At 38.7% G+C, this 24832-nt stretch overlaps 1 protein-coding gene across 8 annotated transcripts in view; it reads right to left on the bottom strand.

Annotated features, from left to right (window-relative positions):
* HECW2 (HECT, C2 and WW domain containing E3 ubiquitin protein ligase 2) overlaps positions 1–24832 on the bottom strand; it is a 188848-nt gene that overhangs the window by 53292 nt on the left and 110724 nt on the right. For 7 of the 8 annotated variants that reach the window (XM_054830314.1, XM_054830309.1, XM_054830308.1 and 4 more), the window contains 6 exons: positions 15327–15421; positions 11407–11482; positions 9227–9396; positions 6552–6694; positions 3047–3147; positions 180–1520 (listed from right to left, as the gene is read on the bottom strand). In XM_054830314.1, the coding sequence (XP_054686289.1) occupies positions 180–1520; positions 3047–3147; positions 6552–6694; positions 9227–9396; positions 11407–11482; positions 15327–15421 (1926 nt within the window). Of the gene's footprint in view, positions 1–179; positions 1521–3046; positions 3148–6551; positions 6695–9226; positions 9397–11406; positions 11483–14003; positions 14060–15326; positions 15422–24832 lie in introns of all 8 variants that reach the window. The other variant, XM_054830316.1, reaches the window with a different exon arrangement.

The following is a 24832-nucleotide window of genomic DNA, read 5'->3' as shown; positions in this document are numbered from 1 at the left end:
ATCAAAAACCCCAGGAGTCTCTTGAAGAAGGAAATAAATCTCAAAGGAACAAAAAAAAAAAATCTTGAAAGATAATGAAATTGAGAAATGAAGATCTTTATTTTCAGATGTTAATTTTTTTAATAAGTTTTACTGGCTGCAGAAAGGTCACTTTCTCAAGTGCCTCCTGCAGTTATTACCTCCAGTAGCTCCTTCAACCTGTGCTGTGGCACCCTCACAAGCTGCTTGGGCTCCTTCAATTTCTTCCTCCTGAGACTGGCTATTGGCAGCTGCCGCCTGCAGGCTTATTCTTCTTTGCCAGATTTCTTCTGCTTCCTCTTGGTCTTGTAATTCTCCTGCCTCAGCCTCCTGTACTTCCTCCTGAGGTAACTGTACTGCAGGTAGAGAGCTAGAAGTACTTGCAGACTCCTGTGTTTCAGCACCTGGCTCAATTCTAGCTGCACCAGTGGCACAAGCTCCCTCTTCCTCCTCCTGAGAAGAAAAGGCTGGAGTCTCAGGAAACCTGGCACTTTCAAAAGAAGAACACCGCATTTCAACTGAGGAACGTCGCACAGTTGCGCTTTCGTTGCAAGAGCTGTCTGCCCCTTCCACGTCGCTCTCCCCTTCTGGCCGGGTACTAGCCTCACTGACGCTTTCTGTGCGAGCAGGGTCACTCTGCTCAGTTTCTGATGACATCTGGGAAGGTTCAGACCCTTGGTCAATGGATTCTGTTTCACTAACGCCCCTTCTGCTCCCAGCAGCAGCATCGGCAGCTCCTGCGTCTGCACTGCTAGGAGGCTGCTCTGCCTCCTGAGCAGCACATGACTCGCTGCCAGCCTGGTCTGCTGGTGCTTCACTTTGAGAACCTTGCAGGCTTTCACCTCCTGCTAACTGTGATGGTGGCAGCTCTGGGAGGGTCTCTTGCTGGTCATCAGTTGATGGCAAAGGAGCTTCAGAGGCTGAAACGTTTTCATTCTCTGCAGGCCCTTGCATTACCTGATCTGATGAGTAACTTAAACCATTTCTTTCAACATTTCTTGTAGCACCATTAAGCATTACCAAACCACCACCGTCTTCCAAGGAAGATGGAAAACCCAGGTCTTGATGTAGCTCATGTTCCTCTTCATCTGAGTCAATGTGAAGCATAGCATTAAGTCTTGTGTCAGTAGGGAAGCTACTCCTCAGTTTTGGAGAGGCTCCACGTGGACGCTCACCACAGGCAGACATCCCAGGTCTGGGATGATTATTGTGTTCTATTGCATCCAGATAGTCATTTAGTGAGTCCTGGCGACCTCTGGTAGGTGATGATCTTGAAGCACCAGAGGTCAACTCATCCTGGTCCGTTTCCAGAGTTGTACTAGTCCTTAAAGGGTGTCTCAGGATTACTTCTCCAGAAGATTCCTCGAGGACTGGACCATTGGAACACACTGTGGATGTATCGTGATGTCCTGTTGGCATGTCCTCATCATCGGAGGGGCTTCCCAAGTCTCCATTTACAGAGTTCACTCCTAACAAAGTGCCAACTGTTTCCAGTGAAGCATCTGCAGACACACAAAGACTCAATGTGAAACAGAATGCAGCAACAGACAGCTCATTCTACTTTGTCTGCCTCACAGAAGTGATATAAAAATACACATCTTTCAAGATGTTTGCTTATTTCAATCAGATAACCAAGGGAAGAAAATACACTTAAAACAACAGAGGTATCTACAGCATTATAACAATAAATACAGAATTTTCTCTGTATAAGTCTAAACTATTTTGTAGGATATAAAAAGTTTAAGGGATGTGAAGTATGACTAAAATGACTCCCATTTTGCCTTCAAAAGACAGAGCACTGCCAAGCATCTTGCCAAGCTGTTAGTAAAACCAGCCTCACAACCAAGGAACCAGTTTTCTACAGCGTGCATCTCATATTTAAAAGTGGGATTTACACAAAGCCAGTCACTGACACCAGTTGTCATTACACCCTTAGCAGCATGCAAACCAGCACCTGCGATCACATGAGGAATCACAAATTGTGTACAGATATCAACTTATATACACAACATTTATTTTGAGTTAATTTATAGGACTTTTCCACTGTGAAGAATGGCAATCAACCCAAGTAGAGTTCATGACATATTAGGTATGCTATGGTAATACATATAAAAGGGAAATGAAGATAAGCCATCTCATTTGAAAGATAAGATGGTAACTCCCCACATAGGAATTAAACAGGCACAGAGTTGAATAATCTAGATGTAAGTGTCTGTAAACATCTGCAAAAACTTAACAGTGAAGTCTGTGAGTACCTGGCAACAAACAGGACTGAAGACAAGCATTTTTTTTTAACAGTGACAGAGCAAAAATAATACTGAGATACAGGACTACATGTCTACAAAAAAGGCAGAAGGGTTGTATCAAGTTAAAAGACAGAGCAATATCTAATTCTAAGAGATTATACCAAGTCTAATGAAGGAGAATCTAAGATCAAAAACATGTAAAAAGACACACATGATGTGATAAACATATAACTGTACCAGCCATGTTCTGCTAGGTGCCTACAGAACAAGAAAAAAAGGAAATAAAAGTGCCTAATGGAAGCATGTATTTTCATAACTGTAACAGATATTCTATATTCTTGGTTCTAAGCAGGACAGAGTCCTGTAGAAGGGCAGGACAGAGTGATCTGCATGTACGCTAGCAGAGGAGGAGAGCACAGGTGAAATCTTACTTGCAACTGCTTATCTCAGCCAAAGTTGTTTACAGAGTGAAGATGTTAGAGTGAAGCGAAACAATGAATTTGATTACCCAATCTATCCCATAAAATGAGACTCATAAGCAGATTCATTTAAAATCTATCTAACAAAATAGGAAAACAATATGATAAGTGTTGTTGTTTCGAAATTACAGTCTCTGAATCCTGACATATCTAAACTTTGAATCCCAATAGAAAAAAATCTATAATAGAGGTACTGTACACAAATGAGAAAGTATATTATCACAGAAAATCCTAGAAATAAAAGTACAAAGAAACTCTTGCTGTACAACTATCTGGAGATCCAGATCATTGACAAATTCTCACCTTCGTGAACAGAAGATGTGATTTCCACTTTGAATTGGAGATATCCACTTACATGATCAGCTGGGAGCCTTCTGCCAAGATTATAACTGAGAACCTGGTCTCTGCAAAAACAAAGATATTGGAGGGGTTTTTAAATTTTAGCTGGTTTTATTTTACCAGTATTCTGTATCAGAGACTCTTACCAGGTAAGAGTCAGCGTGATAGAAGATAATTTCTATTAGCATCTTAAAATCAGCCACATGCTCTATCCTGTATGGAAAAGCACAAATACCAACAATGGTGTAAAATACCTTTAGTTAACAGATAAGACAGCCTAACAAACTACTTTTGATCATTTCCAAATAAAGTCTGTGCCCCAGCAATTTTTATACATCCCTAAATCTCTTAAGTCCTAAAGAAATCAAACTGCAAAGAATCACCCTTCCCCAAACCGTCTCCTTCCCCCAACTCAAAATATGTTTTATAATTAACAAAACCTTTCATTTTTTAAAACCTTCTGCCCCCTTGTGGTTTTTACTATACACAGAATTCCCAGACAGTTTCTTCACATTTTAGTTCTCATTTAATAAAGCACTTCTGCATTCCTATTTAGAGAAGCTATTAATGCTCGGATTTAACTTCAAATACATTCTTAAGGGTTACTGAATTTAGTGGGACTCAGATTTGATTAAGCACTTGTATCAGCTTGAGACTTAGGATCAGATCCTACGCTATACATTCGTATTAGGCACAGCCAGATTTCACAGCCCCAGCCTCCCTCAGCACAGCTGGGACAGCTGAAGAGAAAGGAGGGGGCTGCTGAAGATCTCCCATAGGAAACTATTTCTATTTATGCAAATAGATTTATACTGGTATAAACACCTCTTCCTTACTGGAAGCACTCCTACTGCAATATGACAGACTGAAATGAATGCAAGGTCATTACTGAAATAAGCTGCAGCAGTTTGCATCCAATATTAACTTTTAGCAAAAAAAGTCCAGAGAGGACAATGTAAGGCAAAGCAGCCTCCCATGTTGCTCTATGGGCCGCAGTACATTGAGTTATTATAGTTGTGTCTCCAGGACCTGTAACAGATTAATCACTCTGTACTCCAATTACAATTCTCAGCTAGACTCGGGGTGTTTTCATGCTCATTTATCATATTTTCCATGAAATTTAAAGCCACTTGGCCATTTTGTTACACAAACCTATAAGCTATGCTGACGGCTAAAAGCCAGGCAGAATTTTAGCGCAGTCTGTCAAAAAATGGCTGGTTCTGGACTTCACCTCTTCATGCATTAATACTGATCATTAATACAGGGAAGGACAAGTTCAGCATATGTAAGTCCTTGGACTTTGTAATGTAATTTTTCAAGTTTAACATGTTAATCCAGTAGAGGATTTCAGTTATCCTTGACTCCACCAAAACGAAAAAGAAGAAAGTGAAGATGCTTTACTTGGTTGACCAAAAACAAAATAAAAGAGAATTAGCAGTTGATTGTACAATTGGTACATTTCTACTTCACGCCTATATTAACCACTCCTTTCCTTTGCAAATCTTCTGGTGAAATGTTGTCTGTCTTTACAATGTCTAGGAAAAAGGAACTCTGACAACTGATTGGCACACAAAAGCTGTAAATGGACAAATAAGTTACGGATGAAGAGGCAGAAATATCTGTAAGACTGCTTTAATGTCAGTTTTAACAGCAATATGGCTGAATGCTTACCTGTATTCTTGCTACATATTTATTATACAGCCCTTCCGTTCCTAAAAAGATTTGATATATCAACTATATATCAACTGAAGTATGGAGAGGGAAAAAAAAACCAAAACCAACAACAGGAAATGTCTTCCAGAATATTAGTTTGAAAAAACATAGACAAGAACTGATGAACAGAGCAAATGGGTAATTTACAGACCTCACAGTACTAGCAGAAAAACATTTTGGGGTTTAGCATGGAAATGAACACCCTGACTAGGTTTTGAAACCAGTCTGTATCACGGTGCTATTTTTGAGTGTCTACCAGTGTGCAAATTTATTAGAAAAAGCTGCTTGCTCAACTTATCACAATTTGTTGAAACTCAAAGATGAAGCATTTCTTAGAAAAATTAGATTGTATATACACCTGAACTGCTCTTGGATACCACTTAAAAATAAATGGGCAGGCTTTTTTTTTTTCTTTTTGTTAAGTAAATTCTGTATCAGAAGACATCATCAAAATTTTAAGCTACTCTTAAAATTTTATTCTTACTTTACTTACCAGTGTAACCACCACTTTGGAAACTTAAAGCTGAAAACTGTTTTCAATTTGAATTTGATTTTCTCCATTTATGGAACTTGTTACTTTGATGGGAATATCTGTGAAAAAGGAGGCCAGTTGTTTATATCCTGCTTTTTGTGCAAAAGCGTGATGATACTACCATGCCCTTTAACTTTCAGGGAAGAATATATGCATTTATTTTGCCATCATTCCTCGTGGGCCTCGTCCAGTGGCCCTTTAAAGTTAATGGAGACACATTAACTTTAGCAGATTTTGAGTTAGGTCCTATACAAAACACACTTGAATAATTCAGTTCCTCCCACTGTCTGTCAAGGAATTATTTTTTCTAATTTGCCAAATACAGCGTATAAGCTTGTAAAGATGTTAACAAAAGAATATACTCTATAATTACTGCTTCATCTTAAATGTAAAATTGTATTTTTGCACACACTGCTTCATCACTTGCAACCATTGGCTTCACATCTGCAGTGTATCACAGAGCCTAATTACTAAGTCTCAGGCCCTTCTAAGCGCACATGGCTGTACGAAGGCCTTGCTGGATCATCCACTTGACTATACCATAGTCCCCTCCAGCAACCATCATGAAGTCTAAAAGATCTTAAAAGTTTCTAAGCGACTCGCATCTTTATACTGTAGCAGTTAGCTATCAAAAAGTGAACAGATTTTTTTTAAAATAGCACAACAGGTGAATTTTGAGTCGCATTGGTGCACTATTCATAGCAAAAGGCAATTTTAACTGCTTAGTATCACCAGCACTCTGAAAAATAAGGAGTCACAGCCTTACAGTTCTGGCCAATTAGCTGAACAGATATTAAATTTCGGATTGTTAAACTGACAATTAAAAATACTTGACGTCTAAAAAGAAGTGAGACAAAATCTGCTTCTTCTAAAAAATTTGCACACAATCATGTAGTATTGTGGTAATACCTTGCTTCTTGACTAGCAGAGGGTAACATTTTTTGCAAGGGTAATATTTTTTGTGTAAAGAAATTACGCTGAGAACCAATTATAGACACACATATACACAAACATGGGCACATGCATTCAGAACAGGGTTAGAAACACTGACATCTTCCAGTCAGACAATAACACTATTAAAATTCCTACTAAGTTTCTTATTACAGATGCAGTAGAAATTCGCTGATCTGTGCCAGTAAGCCAGAAAGGCTGCTCTGCACCAGCATCCTAGATGCTGAGTCTCCCTGATCAACAGAAGTCAGCATTAAGAATGTATTAATTTACCCAATTGCGTGTCTCTCCAATAGTCTCTGAACTGGTATGGTTAACTTCCCAAGAAAGCGCTTGATGATTGGACGACTCTTGGCAAATTTGTCTTTAACCTCAATCTCCAGGACATCTGTTAGAAGTGCAACAAAAGAATATTTCTGGAAGGAAAGAACATATTTGACACCATATCAATACACCTTTATTCAGATAGTATGTACATAATCACTTCTAGCATGCAGTGAACTCCAAAAGCAATGACTGATGACAGCAATTTCCATATTGCAAAATAATGTCAACTTCATTTATTAAGCACAGAATTTTTGCATATATAACTAGCCTCTCAGGAAACCCATACCCTTTTACTGTTGCTTGAAAATAATTGCTCAGTAAGAAACTGCGCTGGATAAAAGCACTTTCATGGTCTACATCAGAAAGGAGAAAGCAATGTATCCTAGTGCTTGCTTCAATATGCATAGTAGAAAGTAAAAAGAGAAGGAATCCTTGCTGTACTCTATCAGGTTACAGAGGAGTAGCCAGGTGAATGCAGGAGGAAGGAGGAAAGTGTCTCGCTCTAGGCTGTGCTTAGTGAACTCCCCTTCCAACACCACACTTTGCACTAATTTTTTGTGTGCATGACAGGAAGTCGAAAGAGCAACGTATATACAGTATTTTCAGGAGCACTGTAACTAAAGGAGGACAATTTTCTATAGATTTTTGCCCCAAAGTTCTCAGAAAGCTCCAACAGAACCTTTTTCTGCACTTGGACCCTTTACACAACATGATGCTCATTTATAAAAGATTTATGTCTAGTAAGATCATTCTTCCACCTTTCCCTACGAGGGAACACTATTGCAGTTAGTCTCTTCAGCCCACCATCAATTTTCATGCAGCTCATGAATACTTAATCTTTGAGATCTGTGCTGCTCTGTCAAGTCCGCCTGAAGATGGCCAAAAGATTCAGAAGTGGTACAGAGCAAATAACATGGGCAGGCATGTTGGCAGACACACATACACACAGTGCGATAACAAATTCTCTTAGGAACCAAAGATTTTTACTTTTCCGCTAGATTTTAAGAGATTTCAAATAAACAAAAAGTACGGTATAACCTACTCAGAAAAGCCGAGGTCATCTGGGTATACTTTTACTATCTGCCACCTTTAAGACCTCTGAGCAAATTGCAACCTGAGTACAATGCCTAATACGCATCTGGCTACAGAACTAAAGATGTATTGAACAAGGAACAAATGAAGAACAACTCTCCAGTCCAGCTGTAGACATCAGCTAAATATATTCAAAAACAGCACTTAAATTGGGTCAGGAATAAAACCACACTCTCATGCTGGGCAACTGTCAGAGCTGAGTTCCTGTGATAAACAGAATTTAAAAATTTGTCACTCTCAGTTTGCTATAAAATTGCAAATTATTTTGCAGAAAAGAGTAGATGTAAAACAGGATCAATTCTGCACCACTAGGACAGCATGTGTAATGGGATCATAAGCTGCTGTCGTCAGAGCATTGCTACAGGGAAGATACAGCAGTTAAAGCAAGCTGATATAATGCGTGCACCAGTGAACATTAGCACTTTTCTAATAAGCTTCAAAACCAAGGAGAACTGGAGGAGAAAAAAAGAGGAAAAACAAGAGTAGATTTTCTTTAGATCTACTGGATAGATGGATGGACAGACAGAAAGATGAATAATCAATTTAGACATTAGAACTCTGATTTTTTTTTTAAATATTTTAAGACTTCTACACATCTACAGTCTTTCCCACAACCAAGCACCCCAGAGCAGTGCTAATGCTGGCCATGCTCTGTTCTGATTTACTGCTTGTTTGGTTCGATTATGATTTGTGGGAACGTTTTCCAAATCCCACTCAACTTTCCAATCTTCCTAAAGAACACATTAACATTAATCAAACATAGTACAGGCATCTGCTCATTAGAAAACAGGTGCAGATCAAGAACGCTGCTCACCAGTCCTGAAAGGGTTATGGACTTGTGTCAGTATTCATACCTTGTTCCCCACATAAACATTTATCTTCAAAGGCACACTCTGGCTCTTCTGTGCTCAAAAGACAGCAGTGGGACCGAGTTCCTTCTCTGAGACCTGCACAGCTTACCCAATATAAACATATCTGGAAAACTGGTGTCTGTCAAACCGCTTTTTCCCCTCCGCCCCCCTTGCTGAGTGGTGCTGTAACGTCTCCCTGGGCTTTCCTTCCTAGAGCAGTGTGTATGGAGGCTACACCAAGGAGCATCCCCTCTGCCTGACAAAACTGAAAGCTTGCCACCTGCCATGCACAATGAGAATATCACTTTCAAATGAACAGTTGTTGCAATCACTGAGCATAAATGCTCACTTATTGCACCTTTTCTTAAAGAGTCTTCTCACAACATATAATCCATTTTCATTAATTTATTTTTGCAATTTCAAGAAATCTGCAGGGCTGTTGCCTCTCGTTAGCAGAGAATGAAAACCTCACAGCAGTGCAGCTTAAATATGCAGATGATAGTTGTTTCTATCCAACAACAGGGTTCCTAAAATTACTACAATTTCTGTGTCAGTTTAAATAACTAGCTACAAAATAAGCTCTCAGCCTTCAGAGACTAAGGACTAAGGCATAAAAAGAAAATACAAGCCTGGTACACTGCATCAGCTGGCAGACGGCTCTCAAAAGGGACACATTACCTCTCTGTGCCAAACAGGATTAGTTGTGTTACTGATGATAGTCGACCTTCTTTCCTGGCCATGATGAGCAAATGTAGGAAACGTACTTTTCTTGCCTGGCTGAATGGACATCTTTAAATAAGGATCAGGGTTGAAGAACATGCCTTTTTTAAGTCCAACTGCCCTAATATCTATAAAGCAAAACAAGAAGGAAGGAAAAAGGAATTGAGTAAATTAAAGCTAGTTCACAAAGTACAGCATTCCTAAAATATTACCCAGGAAATCAATTCACCATAAACTACTAAATAAAGCAACTTAAAATTACTCATACGTTAACTGGATCGAGTGTACAGAAGACAGTTAAAGCAGGAAGTCAAGTATTTTCCCAAGAGAATATAGGGAGGAAAGGTAGCAACATCCTCATTTACATTTCAGCCTCCAGTATGAACTTGTAACTCACCCACAAATGTTTTTCTCAATATGTAAGGTATTTCCACTTTTAAAAAGAAAAACCAAAAAACCACAAAAAACTATCACACAGTACTTGCTCTGTTTCTGGGGAAGGGGAAGTGGCTAAGATAAAAAAAACTGTACAGAAGGTAATGTAGTGAACTCACACTTTCCCAAAGTTGAGACTTTGATAAACATAACTTCAAATACTCATTATCAAGGTTGCTCTGGACTATTAGGCACACTTTCTCCCAACTTAGAAGATAACCTATCTCACCTAAAAGGAGGCAAAGTTTTCTGAAAAAGCTTCCTTCTTCCTAGGGAAACCTCAGTACTGCAGCCCTTGTGACTTGCAACAATAAATAATAATTTCTTCAGGTGCATATTCTTATGCCTAGAGACTTTAACAATAGTGCAAGCTTCAAGAAGAACAAAAAAAAGAGGTATTTTTTTATCAAAGCAACAACTTTGCATGTGTAAATGAGCAACCAAAAAACATTATGGGAAATACCTTACAGACCTGTCAGTCAATACACCTTTCAAAATGAATTCAGAGTCACAACCTTCTATTAAACACAATAGGCTTTTCAGAATTCACAAAACAATTATTTTTATAGTACTCCATGTGCTCGCTTCAGCAGCACGTATACTCCAGAGAAGGGCAACGAAGCTGGTAAAGGGACTGGAGCACAAGTCTTATGAGGAGCGGCTGAGGGAACTGGGGTTGTTTAGCCTGGAGAAGAGGTGGCTAAGGGAGACCTTATCGCTCTCTACAACTACCTCAAAGGAGGTTGTAGTGAGGTGGGTGTTGGTCTCATCCCAGGTAACTAGCGAAAGGACAAGAGGAAATGGTCTCAAGTTGCGTCAGGGGAGGTTTAGATTTGATATTAGGAAAAATTTCTTCACTGAAAGAGTGGTCAGGCATTGGAACAGGCGGCCCAGAGAGGTAGTGGAGTCACCATCCCTGGAGGTGTTCAAAAAACACATAGACATGGCACTTCGGGACATGGTTTACTAGACATGGTGGTGCTGGGTTGACGGTTGGACTTGATGATCTTAGAGGTCTTTTCCAACCTTAAAGATTCTATGATTCTATACAACCTGTCAGCTCTATCCCAGATAACTGCTGCAAGACAATTTCAAAAAGCAGGGTTTTTTTCCCTGCTCTACCCCTACAATCTCTAAATGTTTTTCATTGTCAGCTCAGAAGGTTCAGAAGCAAATTGTTTCTGTCTTTGCTCAAGCTTAATATGCTTTACTCTCACACAAGACTTCCTGTGGAATAAAGTGCTAATCAAAACAAGTGAAGCTGGTAGACTGTACCCCTACAGCTATTTTGCTGTAGTGACAGCCTAGCTCTGTTACAAGTAAATATTTTTTTCCTTTCTAAACCACCATTTGCAGCCATTGCTTTTTTACTAATTCAAAGTGATGGAACCAGCTTGCATTTTATTTAGAGGCTATGTTTTCTACTCTTCAGTCTGAGGAACTGTCCCTTGTGCAAAGTGGAAATTTTTCCAAATTTTTCATGCTGCGATCCATCAAATCCACTTCTTTCACTCCTGGGGATTCATGATTCTGGCTTGTTTTCAACAAACAGAAGTTCTAAAGAAATGACATCTTTCAAGCCACTAGAGTGTGCTCCTACAGAAGCTAAATGAAGAAAAGTGTTCTATCTTTGAAGTTATTTAAAATAGCAAATTTTTTTGGTAACAATAATTTGTAAAATACAGAGTAGTGTTGGTTTTTACCTGATAGGGTAAAGCTGACTAACTTCCTAGAGTGCTGGGCTCCAGAAGCACCTTCATCCGTGCCTTCTACTCCCATCTGAAGAGGAGGAAAAAAAAAAAAATGAAATATACCATTTCATCTGCTTTGTATATTCTTGAGGATGAGAATGCAATTGTAAGGTGGCATGCAGGGGAAGAATCTGACCAACTACTGCCTATTACCATGGACAAGCAAAGCTACAGCATTTGTTTCTACGAAAATATCTATTATTTATGCCACGCAATGCTAATACACCAGTCCTTGGAATCTTCTGAACAGAACATGTATAGGCTAATACACGTGCAGACACTATTAATTGGAGAAAAGGAGACTGTATTTTCTTATGTGCTTCACTTTTGTAAAATAAAATCAACAGTATGGACTGGTAATACATACCAAAGCACCCATCTGGCCAGTGACAGCATGTGTAACTTTTGTCACTTTCCACAAATAGATAATTTACTGTGCAGCAAAAAAAGCAAAGAGATCAAAGAGAGACTAACAAAAGCCTTCAGATCTATGAACAAAAGCTTGTTTTAAACAGAAAAGTGCATCAGATATCTAAATATCGATGTGGTCTAAAAGTTTGTGCTTCACAGATTTTCAGGTTTGGTTTCTACTGAAACCCCTCATTAAGTAAAGCACTACTACAAAATAAAAAGTTTCTCATGTATTAATGTCTTATTAATGTCTAGCTCTTTCAGCTAGCAGAAGAATTTGTCTTTCGAGACACAGATGTGCATCCAGCTGAATAATCTATCATGAAGACATCAATGGAGCTATCTTTCAAGTCAAATGTTTCTCCAGGTAGGCACTGCACTCACTCCCAGGCAAAAGAGGTGACATAGCCTGATGAAAAAGCTTCAGCCAAACACGGCACTGGGGATTAAGACTAGTGATAGAACAGAAAGTTATCTGATGAATTGAACAATTAAAAAAAATAAGCTGAATAAAACCTCACACACCTATGTGTGAAGTATGTAATCATTGCTTTTTATATTGCTATAAGCTATTTAATATCATTAGCTTTCAAATACTTCCCACAATGATCAGTAAGCACACTGGAATTTCACAGGAACTAGCAAACACACAGAATTTATCCCATTACAAAACTCTAATACTTTGTACATAACAAGCGGTCAAAGTGATAAACAGCAATGATGCTGCTGCCTGACATCCCCATGGGCCTCAGCGGTCTGGTGAGGGAACACACCATGCCAGCCAGTGCCACCATTCCCTTCCCTCAGTGCACCTCTGTTCCCAGGGCAAGACATTTCTCACCAGAGTGCTCAAAACTCTATCACTTTCTCACCAGGCATGACATCATTACGCCAGTGACTTTATATAGATGCATAAGCGGTGACAGCTGGTAGTAAAATTACGAGGGCATTAAAAGAAATGGATTAATTCCAGCCAGATCAGAGTTCCCTCATCTACAGACACATTCCCTGGAAGCAGCAAGAGGTGCATCTCCATGGGTGGTGACGCTGCCCAGGCAGGGCCAGGGGAACGTTATGTGTTTCAGTGTACCCTTCGGGGCTTATTTTAACATATGTTGTTTTCTTGTTAAAAACATTCATCAACAAAAAGCCCTTCCTCATTCTATACCTATTTTTCTGCTACATCACTGACTCTGAATATTGTTTACATTGCTAATCATTACTTCATTTTATAGAAAAAGGGATTTGCCCACAATTCAGCTATAATAAAGTGAATTGTAACAGTGTTCCCTAGCACCTCCATGGTTTTGCTATATACCCCTTTCCTGTTCCATTATGACCTGAACAGCAATTTCAACCTTGTTGTGCCAAGTACAAAATTTCATCCCAGCATCCGTGCTTAGACTTTGGTACTACAAAGGCGCTCTCATCTGGTGTAACGCAGTATTTCTCGATGCTAGATCAGCCCTTGCATTTCCACTGGTTCAAATGAACAGAACAGAATATTAGTCGCTTATCCAAAAATAAGATGGACTGAAATGCCTGGTGTGATATGCCATCAATATGAGGAAAACCAGAAACACATCTCCCATCAAACCATGTAATGCAAAAACTGTAAGTAAGCAGGTAACTTATTGCAGCTTAAAAAAAAAAAAAAAAAAAAAAAAGAGTGGGCATGTCATGACTCTCTTACCCCTTCCATGAACAGCATTTCTGTAGCAACAGACACAACCAGTGCCAAGTGAACAAAGTATTCTCTACTACACAGTGCTTCACCTCAACATCGAAACCATGAAAACTGTGTGAGGTATTAACAACATATAACAATAGATACATTTACATATAACTGACCCAATATGATATTTTTAGGAAGTCTCATCTGAGCTGTCATATGACATTCTCATCAGAGAAACTAACAGCTCACTACTACTGGAAGTCTGTACTGCTAGCGCAAACGAAAATGTTTATATAAAATTACACCTTCTAGTAGGAATGTAAATTCTGTAGAATACCCAGGACCCTGCGCAGCCTTTCAAAACAAAAAATTTAAATAGGAACAACTGGTTAACCCCTCAAGACTGACCAATGACTCTGAAAAGACGGGTCTTCAGATAGCTCCCAAGTAAATAAATGCATACCCAAAGACAGAAGTTCAGATGTCCTTTTGTGCAATGAATCTCAAAAATGTTGGTGGCTAGTATGACAAGGTCAAGAAAACACACAAGTTCAAACAGTTTCTCCATCCAATATAAGCATTCTGCTTCTCAGTAACAATACACTACAGCACACAGCCCATTTTAAGGGTTACTTTGAGAAGCACATTTTTCTTTGTTCAAAGTCAGGCTACCTTACAGTCTGTAGTTTATAAATTGATATTAAAGACAGAGGCTGTCAAGCTCATTAGCTGTGATACATTTTCTTCTGTAAAATATCAAGAGTTAATATGCCTGCTGCGAAACAATATTATTCATAGTCAGATCTGACAAAGATCTGACAATTAAATGATGCTATCACATAGGTCTGTAATTCTAAGAAAAAAACATTTGGTATAATGAGATATGAAGTCTAATATAGCACATACAATATCATATACCCATAACATGCACTTGTATATAATATACAATGCTGAAAAAGTGCAGCATCAGAATAAAAGCCATTCAGTCTGAATAACTTGTGCTCTACAGTATCTTCAACATTGCAGTTGTCAAGACAACATCCTGACAGATGTGATCTTAAATATTTGTCAGCTAATACCAATGAATGAAGCGCACCGTGAAACTTCATGTCAACTGAATAGCTACTAGCCTATTAGATAAATTACTTCCATCAAAAGCACCTGGATACAAATTTGGAAGGCTCTTCTTCCAATATGTATTTAAACAACTAAAAAAAACTCCTCTAAAACTTTAAGAACAAGTCTCATAATGAAAGCATAGTACGGCAGCAATAATTCTCAATAGTTGGAGAATTATCTAAATTTCAATGGTATACAAACACTTTAAAAAAAAACAGTAATTTTTGCAAGAGCAGAGTTTTATCCAGTCTCATTTTTATACTAATAATTTCTACCTAAGCAATAATTTCATTTTTAATATTAACAAATAATAAAAGAAATTGAGACTTTTAATAAGGATTCAGTTTGAGTTAGATAACCAGTGTGAAAAATTTCTTCTGTGGTGTTAAATTACAGCAAATTGTAAGCCGCAAAATTGAAAGCAAGCAAAATCAAGTTCTTAGCGTAAAAGATTGCAGCTAAGCTCAGTGATTTTAATGTCATTTTACCATGAAAAATACAAAACCAAGACAAGCATTTCCTGATTTTAATGATTTTCATCAGGCAATATAGTTTTTTGCAAAATTTGCAGTTAATGGTAAAAATAGAAGACTTCTATCAATAGGTTTGTCTGACAGTTAATACTATCCTCCTATAAAAATACAATGATCAAATAGGCTAAACTTACCATCACAGCAGGGTTTTTCACAGTGATACATGGAGTAGTAGCTCGGAGGGCTCCACTAACACCATGGTAGTATTTAAAGCAGATCTTTATTTCAGCTAGAAAACAAAACAAAAATAAAATTGCATTAAACCCGTCATGACTGACCCTCGGCAAAAGAGAGACAAGAAAGGAACATGTGCATACAGGGAGTCATAGTTCACTTCTGTTCACAGACTCTGAGTTTGGGCAGTTCCCAGATATATCTTCACTGTAAAAATACACGATAACTTTAACTGAAATATATTTTCTCTCAACCTGTAGAAAATTGGAAACCTGTCTCAAAGCCTGAATAGAGTTTTTAGCTAAAGAGCTGGTAAATGCTGCCTTTTATTATTATTGTTGTTGTTGTTGTTAATTTTAACTGTATTTCTACTCAGTCAGTAAAAACCCAACAACTCATTTTTTCCAGCTCTTACAGCAAGATGTCCATGGTCACTATTGGGTAAGAAATGTCTAAGTATTTACAAGCCACAATTCACAAGAAGCCATTTCTGTATGGGTCCAGAAGGAAGGAAATGAGATCAGTATTGATCTCTGAAGACAAGTTCATTTCAACATAACAGGGTTCCTGTGAATTATTTATTTTTCAGCAGATTTCTAAGTTGCAAATCAAAAAGTAATTACACATATGTTTTATTCTTAAATTATTTATCATAAGAAAATGGGACCTCTCTCTACAGCTTTACACACAGAGGTGGTACCAAAGGTATTATATTGTGTTAATCTATGAAATAGTTAAAGCTACTGGGTTTTTTTGCTTCTCAAATGGAAAATAACATATTTTGACGAATACATTAACGTGTATTATGCTGACATGATGATTTAAACAGTGGCATCCTTTTTTGGGAAGTTTGAACAGTTTGGGGTTTTTTTCATATGGAAGCAATAATTCTCAAATGAACTACTTATCCCTATAGTAATTGTGATAGAAGAGAGAACAGCACAGGTGAACATGTGCAAAGTGCCCCAAGCCCTTGAGTAGCAGCGGGGCTAGGTGACACGCCTTGCGCTCCTTGCATTCTGCTTATATATCCAAGAAATGCATTACAGCACCTCGTCACAGGTTACAGAGCAAGCTGACATTGAGGTGCAGGACGCATGGCCTACATGCCTTTCATTCTGAAGTCAGCAATATCAAAATTAATTTTATTTGGCTGTGCCTAGCTTGTTAAATCATCCTATATGGATCTTCAACTGCATTTATCCATTCCACTAATTCTTATATCATCCACAGATGAAATCAGCAGCGTCCCTGAATTTCAAACCACTGAAGAAAATGTTTAAAGCACTGCATCTTTCATCTCCTGCAGAGCCTCACTAATAACTTATCACTTCTTGCACTAAGAAGATATCACTTTTTGTGTAACCTGTCAAACCTTTTACTATTGTTTAGTATGCCAATCCAAAAATACCCTTGATCCTGGTAAAATAAGAGAATAAATAGCCACAACTTGAGGATGAGACAAAATACTGTAAAATGCAAGCTCTTAAAGCTGGGATTCTGCATTAGCCCTACTAGTGTTCTGGCATTCTGGTAGGAGTGGAGATGCAAGTATGGCTCACCATGGTGGAAAGCTATTAATACGCTGTTCAGTGTACTCCTGAAACCTCATTCTATATGAGTAGGATTCATCATTCAATGATCTGTCTTCAGAAGTACTTCAACAGGAAATTAAGAATAGAGCACCTGGTTATCTCCCCTTTGTGTGTTGGGATCTTCTGTTACTTAACGGGGCGGGGGGGAAGTAATTTACCTAATTCTGCAGCTTATAATTCTGCTACTATTTCAATATAATCAGCTATGAAAAAGGGTTACCGAGGCATTTACTACTAAGATGATTCTTGTCAGACTCTGGAAGAAGTTGCATGACACATACCTGAAGGAAGCTTGAAGCACTTTATACACAGGAAAGGTGAATGTTGGACCATGTTTCTAGTCCCACTGAATAAAGTTTTGTTTGCTAAACTGCATTTACTGCAAACAAAAAGAGTATTAAGTTTAACCGAAGCCTGACCTCCACTGTTGTTCCCCTACATTCTTCCAGCCCAGCAGAACAGCTATAATTATGGCTGCCCTTGATCCTGTGGGATTTTCCCCTATCTGGAACAGCTTCTCTGTTTTCCTTCTCCACTGGGATAACTCTTCTGTGTGAGGTTGATGAGGCTTTACTTCTGGGTACAGAAATGGCCACAGGCAGGCAGAAATTACAGCAGCCAGTTCAGACAGACCAGAGGATGTGCATGAAAGTCTTGGCAGTTCAATTCCTCTGACTTGGTTTAACAATATGTCAGTAGTTCTAAAACACAAAACTGCAATGTTTTATATAAGGTTTTGAGACATACAGCATGATTCCTTGAGGGATGAGGTATTTCATTACTGTGAGATAAAATACCCACTTATCCCTGCTCAGAAGGATCAGAAATCCATCCTGGAAGCCTGCTCAGCCAAAAAGGATTATTAATTTATTTTTAAGTTTGCTGCAGTTACAGGTCAACATTTATTTACCATCTTCCTCCCAGAACAAAGAGGAGGCACCTCAGAACTACCCTTCAAAGGAAAAGTGTCTGGCTGACAGTGCCTCCAGGGACTTAAGAGGTGGAGAAGCTGCTGGTCCCACTTCCTCCTCCTTACAGCTGAGTTCACACACATAGTCAAAACATGCTCTATTTACCACAAACTTTACAGCAAAATTCAAAATGCAAAAAGGATTTCTAATCACCTACAAAGGTTTATCAGATGTAAAAATTATGGGTCAGGACATGCAGGTTCTTCCTAAACTGAGAAATTCTGTTGACCTACCAACAATGCTCATATCCAAATGGACACACAAGAATTTCTAGCTCACATAAAATCGGACTTCCAGTACTTGCAGAAGTTGGCAGGATTTATACCAAGTGCTGCATTCTCCACATTGTAAAATGCACATAAGTAACCAGGACTCAAGTCTTGAGCATCTCTTAATCACATTGTGAACATATTATGACTACATGAGGGCACGGCAAGACAACGAACTATTTCACCACGACTTCTACTTTCCAGCTACATTGCTCAGCTTTATTGCAACCCCAACTTTATTTTTCAGAGAGTTTCTGGAGCTGCTGTTTATTCAGTCTGTTGTCACTGACTACCTTGTCTCAATTCATCACTTCTGAAAAGAACCTAGAAAGGGAAAGGCTATTAGCTGCTGCTTCCATCCACAGACAGTTCAGAACGTGACAGTAGACAGAAGTTTGTTATATATTCTCACTACACTGACATGTACATTCCTCTAAAGGCTGAAATACAATGCTACGACCTTTGGATCCTCAGAATTCTTTCTCTCAATGACTCCTGCTAGCATACAGTAATTTTCAATACCTGTATGTGGCTGGTAATAGAAGAAAACAATGTTTGATTCAAGAAATAGATATGACAATCACATAAACTAAATAAAAATCTTCAGGACTAATTCTAGAAATAATTAGAAAAAGCAGAACACTTAAAAAACACAACATGGAGACTTTTTCTCCCACTTCCCAACAGAAGCAGCATTGATTTTGTTTGGGCTGTATACAGCACTACACACAGGAATGGCAGATCTGCTGTTAGCATGTGTCCATGGGATTAACACAAGAGAAGCTGTGCTTGAAATTCCGCACAAAATTGTAAAATGGGCTCATTACATCCATGCAGACGTTGCAAAAGTGAGTACAGGTTTGCAAGACTGGATCTTGTATATAGCAAGAACACAATCCCTTCATAAGGCCAGAGACAGCAAAGTAAATTTTTTTTTTTTTTTTTGGTGTGGCTAATAATGCTAGAAACTACAGTTAATACTTAACAGTAAAAGAAATCTCAAGAGGAACCCTGTCAGTTGCAAACAGTGGAGGAAATAGCTTTTTGACGTTTCTTGTACTGTGTTATCAGAAAAAGTGTTGATTAGAATGTATTTTTCTTGATGACTGATGGATTCCTGAGCTCCAGATATATTCAAAATAGGTATCAGTGGCTGTTCACAATAGAACACGTCTCAGCCTACTACCTATAAAGAAGGCTCCATAGATACACAGACCTCTTCAGAAACAGTAAGTTCAATTATCTGCAAACAGGACTTTAGAGAGTTGAGTTCAATATCATATTAATACTCAGGCTTCCTCTGAGCTGTTCCATACTACAAACTGCACAATAGCATGTGTCACCGACAGAGTTTTCCCAGTTTCTTTCATTCCTCCTGCCACCTTGCTTTCACGTGTTTCCTTTAGGGGAAACTTGCACTTCTCTTTTTTTTCTTGCCTACTACTTCTTCCCTCAACAAGCTTGCTTCCCTCAGTTAGCTTGCTTTGTATGCTACCTGTAATGAAAAAGTTAATAGCAGTAAATCCAGCAAGGGAAAGACACCTGTACCTGACCACAGGACTATTTGCTGTCTCATTAGAGAAAAATACGACATTTCAGAACAAAAAGTATTTTCATTTATGGAGGAAAAAATTATTGTACCTAGCTCTTGATAGCTCTTGATAATGGGGTGTATGTGGTGTCAAGAACACACTATCACTGACATCCCTCCAGACATCATACAGATCACAAGACATTCCTTCTTCATTTAAAAATAAGACAAAAATGAAATTGGGGTATCGGTGATTCTTTAAAAGTTATCACACAGCCATATAAAAAGTGATATATATGTTAATTAATCTGAACACTCCGTAAAACCATAATCCCCTTCTTTAAATGACAATAGCTGTTATTTTATAACCATAGTTTTATAGCTCAGGTCCATTACATAAAAATGTTGGAATTAACAAAGGCTTCTGGGACTCAAACATTGACATTTGAATTTCAAAAGAACTCCTGCATGAAATTATAGAGTTGTACTTCCCTCTATGGACCACACACTCTTGCCTCTTCAATAATAAAGAGATCCGCTTACACCAAATAATAGCTTGCTTTTAAAACAACACTAATTCCCTGAAGTTCCCCACTTTATCTAGCTTTTTACTGCCTTTAATACTTTAACTTTGCCCATCAAAAAATTGCTTTAGGATAGAAAGATACTCATAGTACATAAACTTGGAATACATAAACACATGAACATAATTCTAGAAGAATGCATTCTTTCTGGGAGACTGATAATTCAGGAAAACAAGTGTGTTCACTGGAAGAACAGTTTGCTCCAGATATACTCCAGTCAAATGAAATGCCTGTATTAGAGGTGGAATCACCCCACACTCCATTGAGAAGGGATGTGCAGGGACACCTCCAAAGGACAAGTCAAATCCTAGCTGGGTTGTAACAGTCTGCAGAGGTAGAGAGTGGTCCCGGTTAACTGTATGGAAACTCCACAGCAGCCAATACTTCCTGGACACCACAGCTAGGTGCCAGAAGTTACCTGGGCTGAATCCACAGCTTTCTGCAGATATACACATATGGCCTCCTACATTTAATGAGGAAAAAGCTGACATCACAAACTCATCTGAAAAAGATGAGAGCATGTTCCACAAAATTTATTTAGGAAAAATTTGTCACTAGAACAAATTAAGTCACGAACATTCAGGCTTTACAAAGCTATGAAGGGAGATGCAATCCTGCGAAAAGGCACTGGGTTAAACCCTAATTTTTCCCAGCTGAACTCAAACACCTCCTGGACAACTGCAGGAATTTAGAAGTGTTCTGCATGCCCTGCCAGTTGAATTTCTTTTCCTCAGCATGACAGTTCAGTGAACACAACATTTTTGCTTGGACATGTAGCATTCTATTCTCTGCATCACTTTAAGCATGTACCTTTTCCATTACTTCCTACTGGGAACAGTACAGCGTAGCAAACAGTAGCAGAACAAGAGTGCCAAAGCTGGCTGCCTCTGGGTACTTGCTGTCTCTCTCTCAGCAGCTATATCACAGAATTTATTTTACAGAAGGAATGATTAAAAAAAAAAACTAGCAAGTGATTTAAGCAGACTTACAGAAAGCTTTTTAGATAAACTAGGATCAATAACAGAAAACGTTTATGTCCCAGTGGTCCCTCTTCATCTAATGTCCTTCAAAGGAAACTACTTGGACAAACAGTTGTTTAGGTAAGAGAGCCTACCCAGCCCTGCCAGCCCTGCTCACTTTGCTGTCACTCTGAGACATGCTTATTTACAGTCACGAGCATTGCCTATTATATTCCAGTTTGGTAAAGCCTTTAATTATAATCTAACCTTTAAAACAAAATACTGGGGATATTATGTGCTTACGGAAGTCAACAAGGCTTGCCACAAATGTAAAAAATACAAGACCTGATCCTGTTTCAGTTGTCTGTGATACTCAAAAATAGCTGTTAAGAGACAACAGATATAAATAGCAGAAGAATAATAGAAGTATTTCTAACTCAGTGAATGTGTGTATAAATAGGGTAGGGACAATATCCATGAGTTCCCAGGCAGACCTCTGAAAGAACGCTGGTTGCAGGGCGCTACACAGACGAGTGTTCCAGACGCAGAACAATTCCATGTGAGTAAACCGTGACCTTTGTAGAATTTAATTTAAGTAGTCAAAAAATATAAAGACTGGATACAAGCAATGAATTATGTTGCTAGAACATTCATTAAGATTGACCATTTTGGTCAAAACCACTAAAAGTACTAAACTGAGTTCATATTTCCAGTAATAACTCTTTGCTAGAGCAACCCTTAAAAGCTAAAAGCACATCAAGTTAATTATTAAACTGTTTTTTTTTTCCTTCAATATATATTAGCATTTTTAACAAGAAAAGGGAGCTGGGAGTCTGCTCTGCTAGCTACAAAGTATGGCAGTTTCAGTCCCAATACACTATTTTTTGCAAAAGTTATAATTTCATGGAAATAGGGACTGAATAGAGAGAACTCCACACAAAACCTCATTTGTAACATGATACTAGTGTACTGCGAACACATATATTACCACGTTTTCTGAATATATCTCATAGTCTACTCATGCCACAAACCTGAGATTTTAAGTACAAAACAGACAGCATCTGTGCAGTCACTGCATCCGAGTATCGCAGTGTGGCACCAGAAGTAATTTAACCACAAACATCCCAAGGGTGATTTGGAAATGATTGATGTGACAAGACTGGCAGTTTCTGGATGAATCCCAACAGCTGCCACTACGGATTATGGTTCAAGACAAACTCACAGCATCAGTAAAGAAAATATATGCAAATCAATGTATTTCTATTCTATTCACAATAATGACTATGACATCGAATGTTATAAATAACAACAAAGACATTACACTACAGGTAAAGTAGGTGATGGTGTTTCTTGTGGATACTGTAATTAATGCTCACGGGACCAAGGCTATAACTTATAAATACAAGTCCAATCCACTCTCAAAGGAGGCTCTTGGTCTATGCCCGTACTAATAAACCAGGCAAGACCATGGCAGGGACTCACGTATGAGCACACGCCCATCCATACTGCTGAACGGTGACCGTGCATCCCTGACACGGGGGGGATGGTTGGCTGCAAATAGCCCCTGGCCTGTTTTACCTACTAGAACATATGTAGCTTTTAACTTCTGGTGACTTTGCATAAGGAAGTGCATAAGCACCAGTTACCTGTTGCACAACAGTGACTGTACTATACTGAATCTCCCTCCTGTGGCACCTCAGATATGACCTGTCCTTTCCCATATTGCAGAAAACTGACTTAGAAGCCACACTTTATAAATGAGCAGCAGCCTTTATCAACTAGTCTTCATAAAACTCAAGTTTCCTTTCACATGCTTTTTTTATCACCAGCCTTTCCATGGATCACTTCACTCCATCTTTCTACTAGCTCTGTTCTCCATAAGGAATACCACCATCTCTGCTCCACCACGATGCCCCAGAGGGAGGCCCTGCCATCCCAAGCTCACAGACTGCTACAAACCAGAGAAACACTCCACCATCTAAAAGTCACTCCTGGGGCAACTGCACCAGAGACTAAAGGTCCTGATGTACTTAAGGACCTGAACAGTCTGATGTCATGCTAAATACCAGATGACCATAACAAACATGAAAGCATTAAGCTGTGTTGCACCTTCACACTATTGCCACCTGTTCAAAAGAATACCCCTTGAACTTGTTCTTTACTTTTACAGGAGAAGGATGAAAACTGTTTGTAGCACTGTGGCCATGTTTAGCAATCCTTCTGCAGTTTACACAGCAAACAAGTTGATTGAGCCGTCTAGTGAGTCACTGTTTTCCTTCCCCCACGTTTTAGGAAGCCTCAGAGCAGGATGTTTTAAAGCCACCTCTAGTACGTGAGTAAGGAAACACCATCTCGGGCTGATGCTCAAATTCACCTTATGGAGTCTCTAAAATGACAGAGTTGCTTTCATGCTTATATGGCACTTCTGCTCTTTCCCCAGGGAAAAGAAAGAGGAGCATCTGTCTCTATACTGGTTGGCTCTGCAGTTCAGTGCCACTTACTTTGTCTTGAGGTGACAGCTTAAGGACAGCAGCTGTTTGCGATGGTGAGCTGGACTTTGTAATTTGCAAGTATTTTCTTTCTGCTTTGCATACTCTTCCCCCCTCCCCTTCCTCCGCATTCCCCTCAGAGGCTGCTTGTATTTCTGGAATACATTAAGTTAATTTCTCATTATTTCACTCTTGAGTCCTTTGATTCTCCCTTCTCAGGGTAAAGTCTACAGAATTTTTTGTGTTGATTTTTGTCTAAAGCAAGGGAGAGTTTTACTTTGATCATCCTTGCTTTGCTAATTTTGGATGCTTTAGGGGGAATTAATGTCTGTTTTTAGTATGAAGATGATGAGACTCTCCCTGCCCTTCTTTCTGCAGGTCTCTTGATCTGAATAGAGCAGATGGCAAACTATGCCTTTACATGTTACTTGCTTGGGAAATAGGAGATGCTGAATCCATAGGGAGGGATTTTAAGAGGAATAAATAGAATGATTGGAAAATTGAGTTACAAGACTGTGGATATACAGTAATGTGAAATTCAGAAAAATGCTTATCCAAGGCCTACCTTTAAATATAAGCATAAATTCCACAGACCTCAGTGAAACTATTAATAAGTTTACAGGTATGCTCATGGAAAAACAGCTTCCCAAATTCAGGAATAAGATGCTTTTCTTAAAAGATACAAATCTGAGGATCGCAGAAGGAATCTGAGGCTCAGTCCAGCTGACTCCCACTGATTAACATTAATGCAATTAAAATGGAAATACTCCTTCTGCATGAGATTCATTTGCATATAGCTTGTTGGTGATGCTATCATCCTCTGCACTTCACCCTACAGAGATGTTACATTACTGGTGAAAAGATATGTAACGTCCCTAAGCTCTGACACTGCTAGGGGAAAAAACACAATCAAAATCTTTGGGATAATGTGCATGCTGACTGATCTCATCATTCAACATTAGTAACTTCTGTTCCTTTTCTTGCCAAAAAGACAGACAGCTTCAGGCCAGTTTCGACTGTAAATCCTAAAAGATTGTTCTTGTTATTTAGCATTAACTCTGCTAACAA

This window comes from Grus americana, chromosome 6 (assembly GCF_028858705.1).
Source record: "Grus americana isolate bGruAme1 chromosome 6, bGruAme1.mat, whole genome shotgun sequence".
NCBI classification, from domain to species: Eukaryota; Metazoa; Chordata; class Aves; order Gruiformes; family Gruidae; genus Grus; species Grus americana.
Note: the sequence above shows the minus strand (reverse complement) of the source record. Positions and strands in the feature narration are given on the sequence as shown.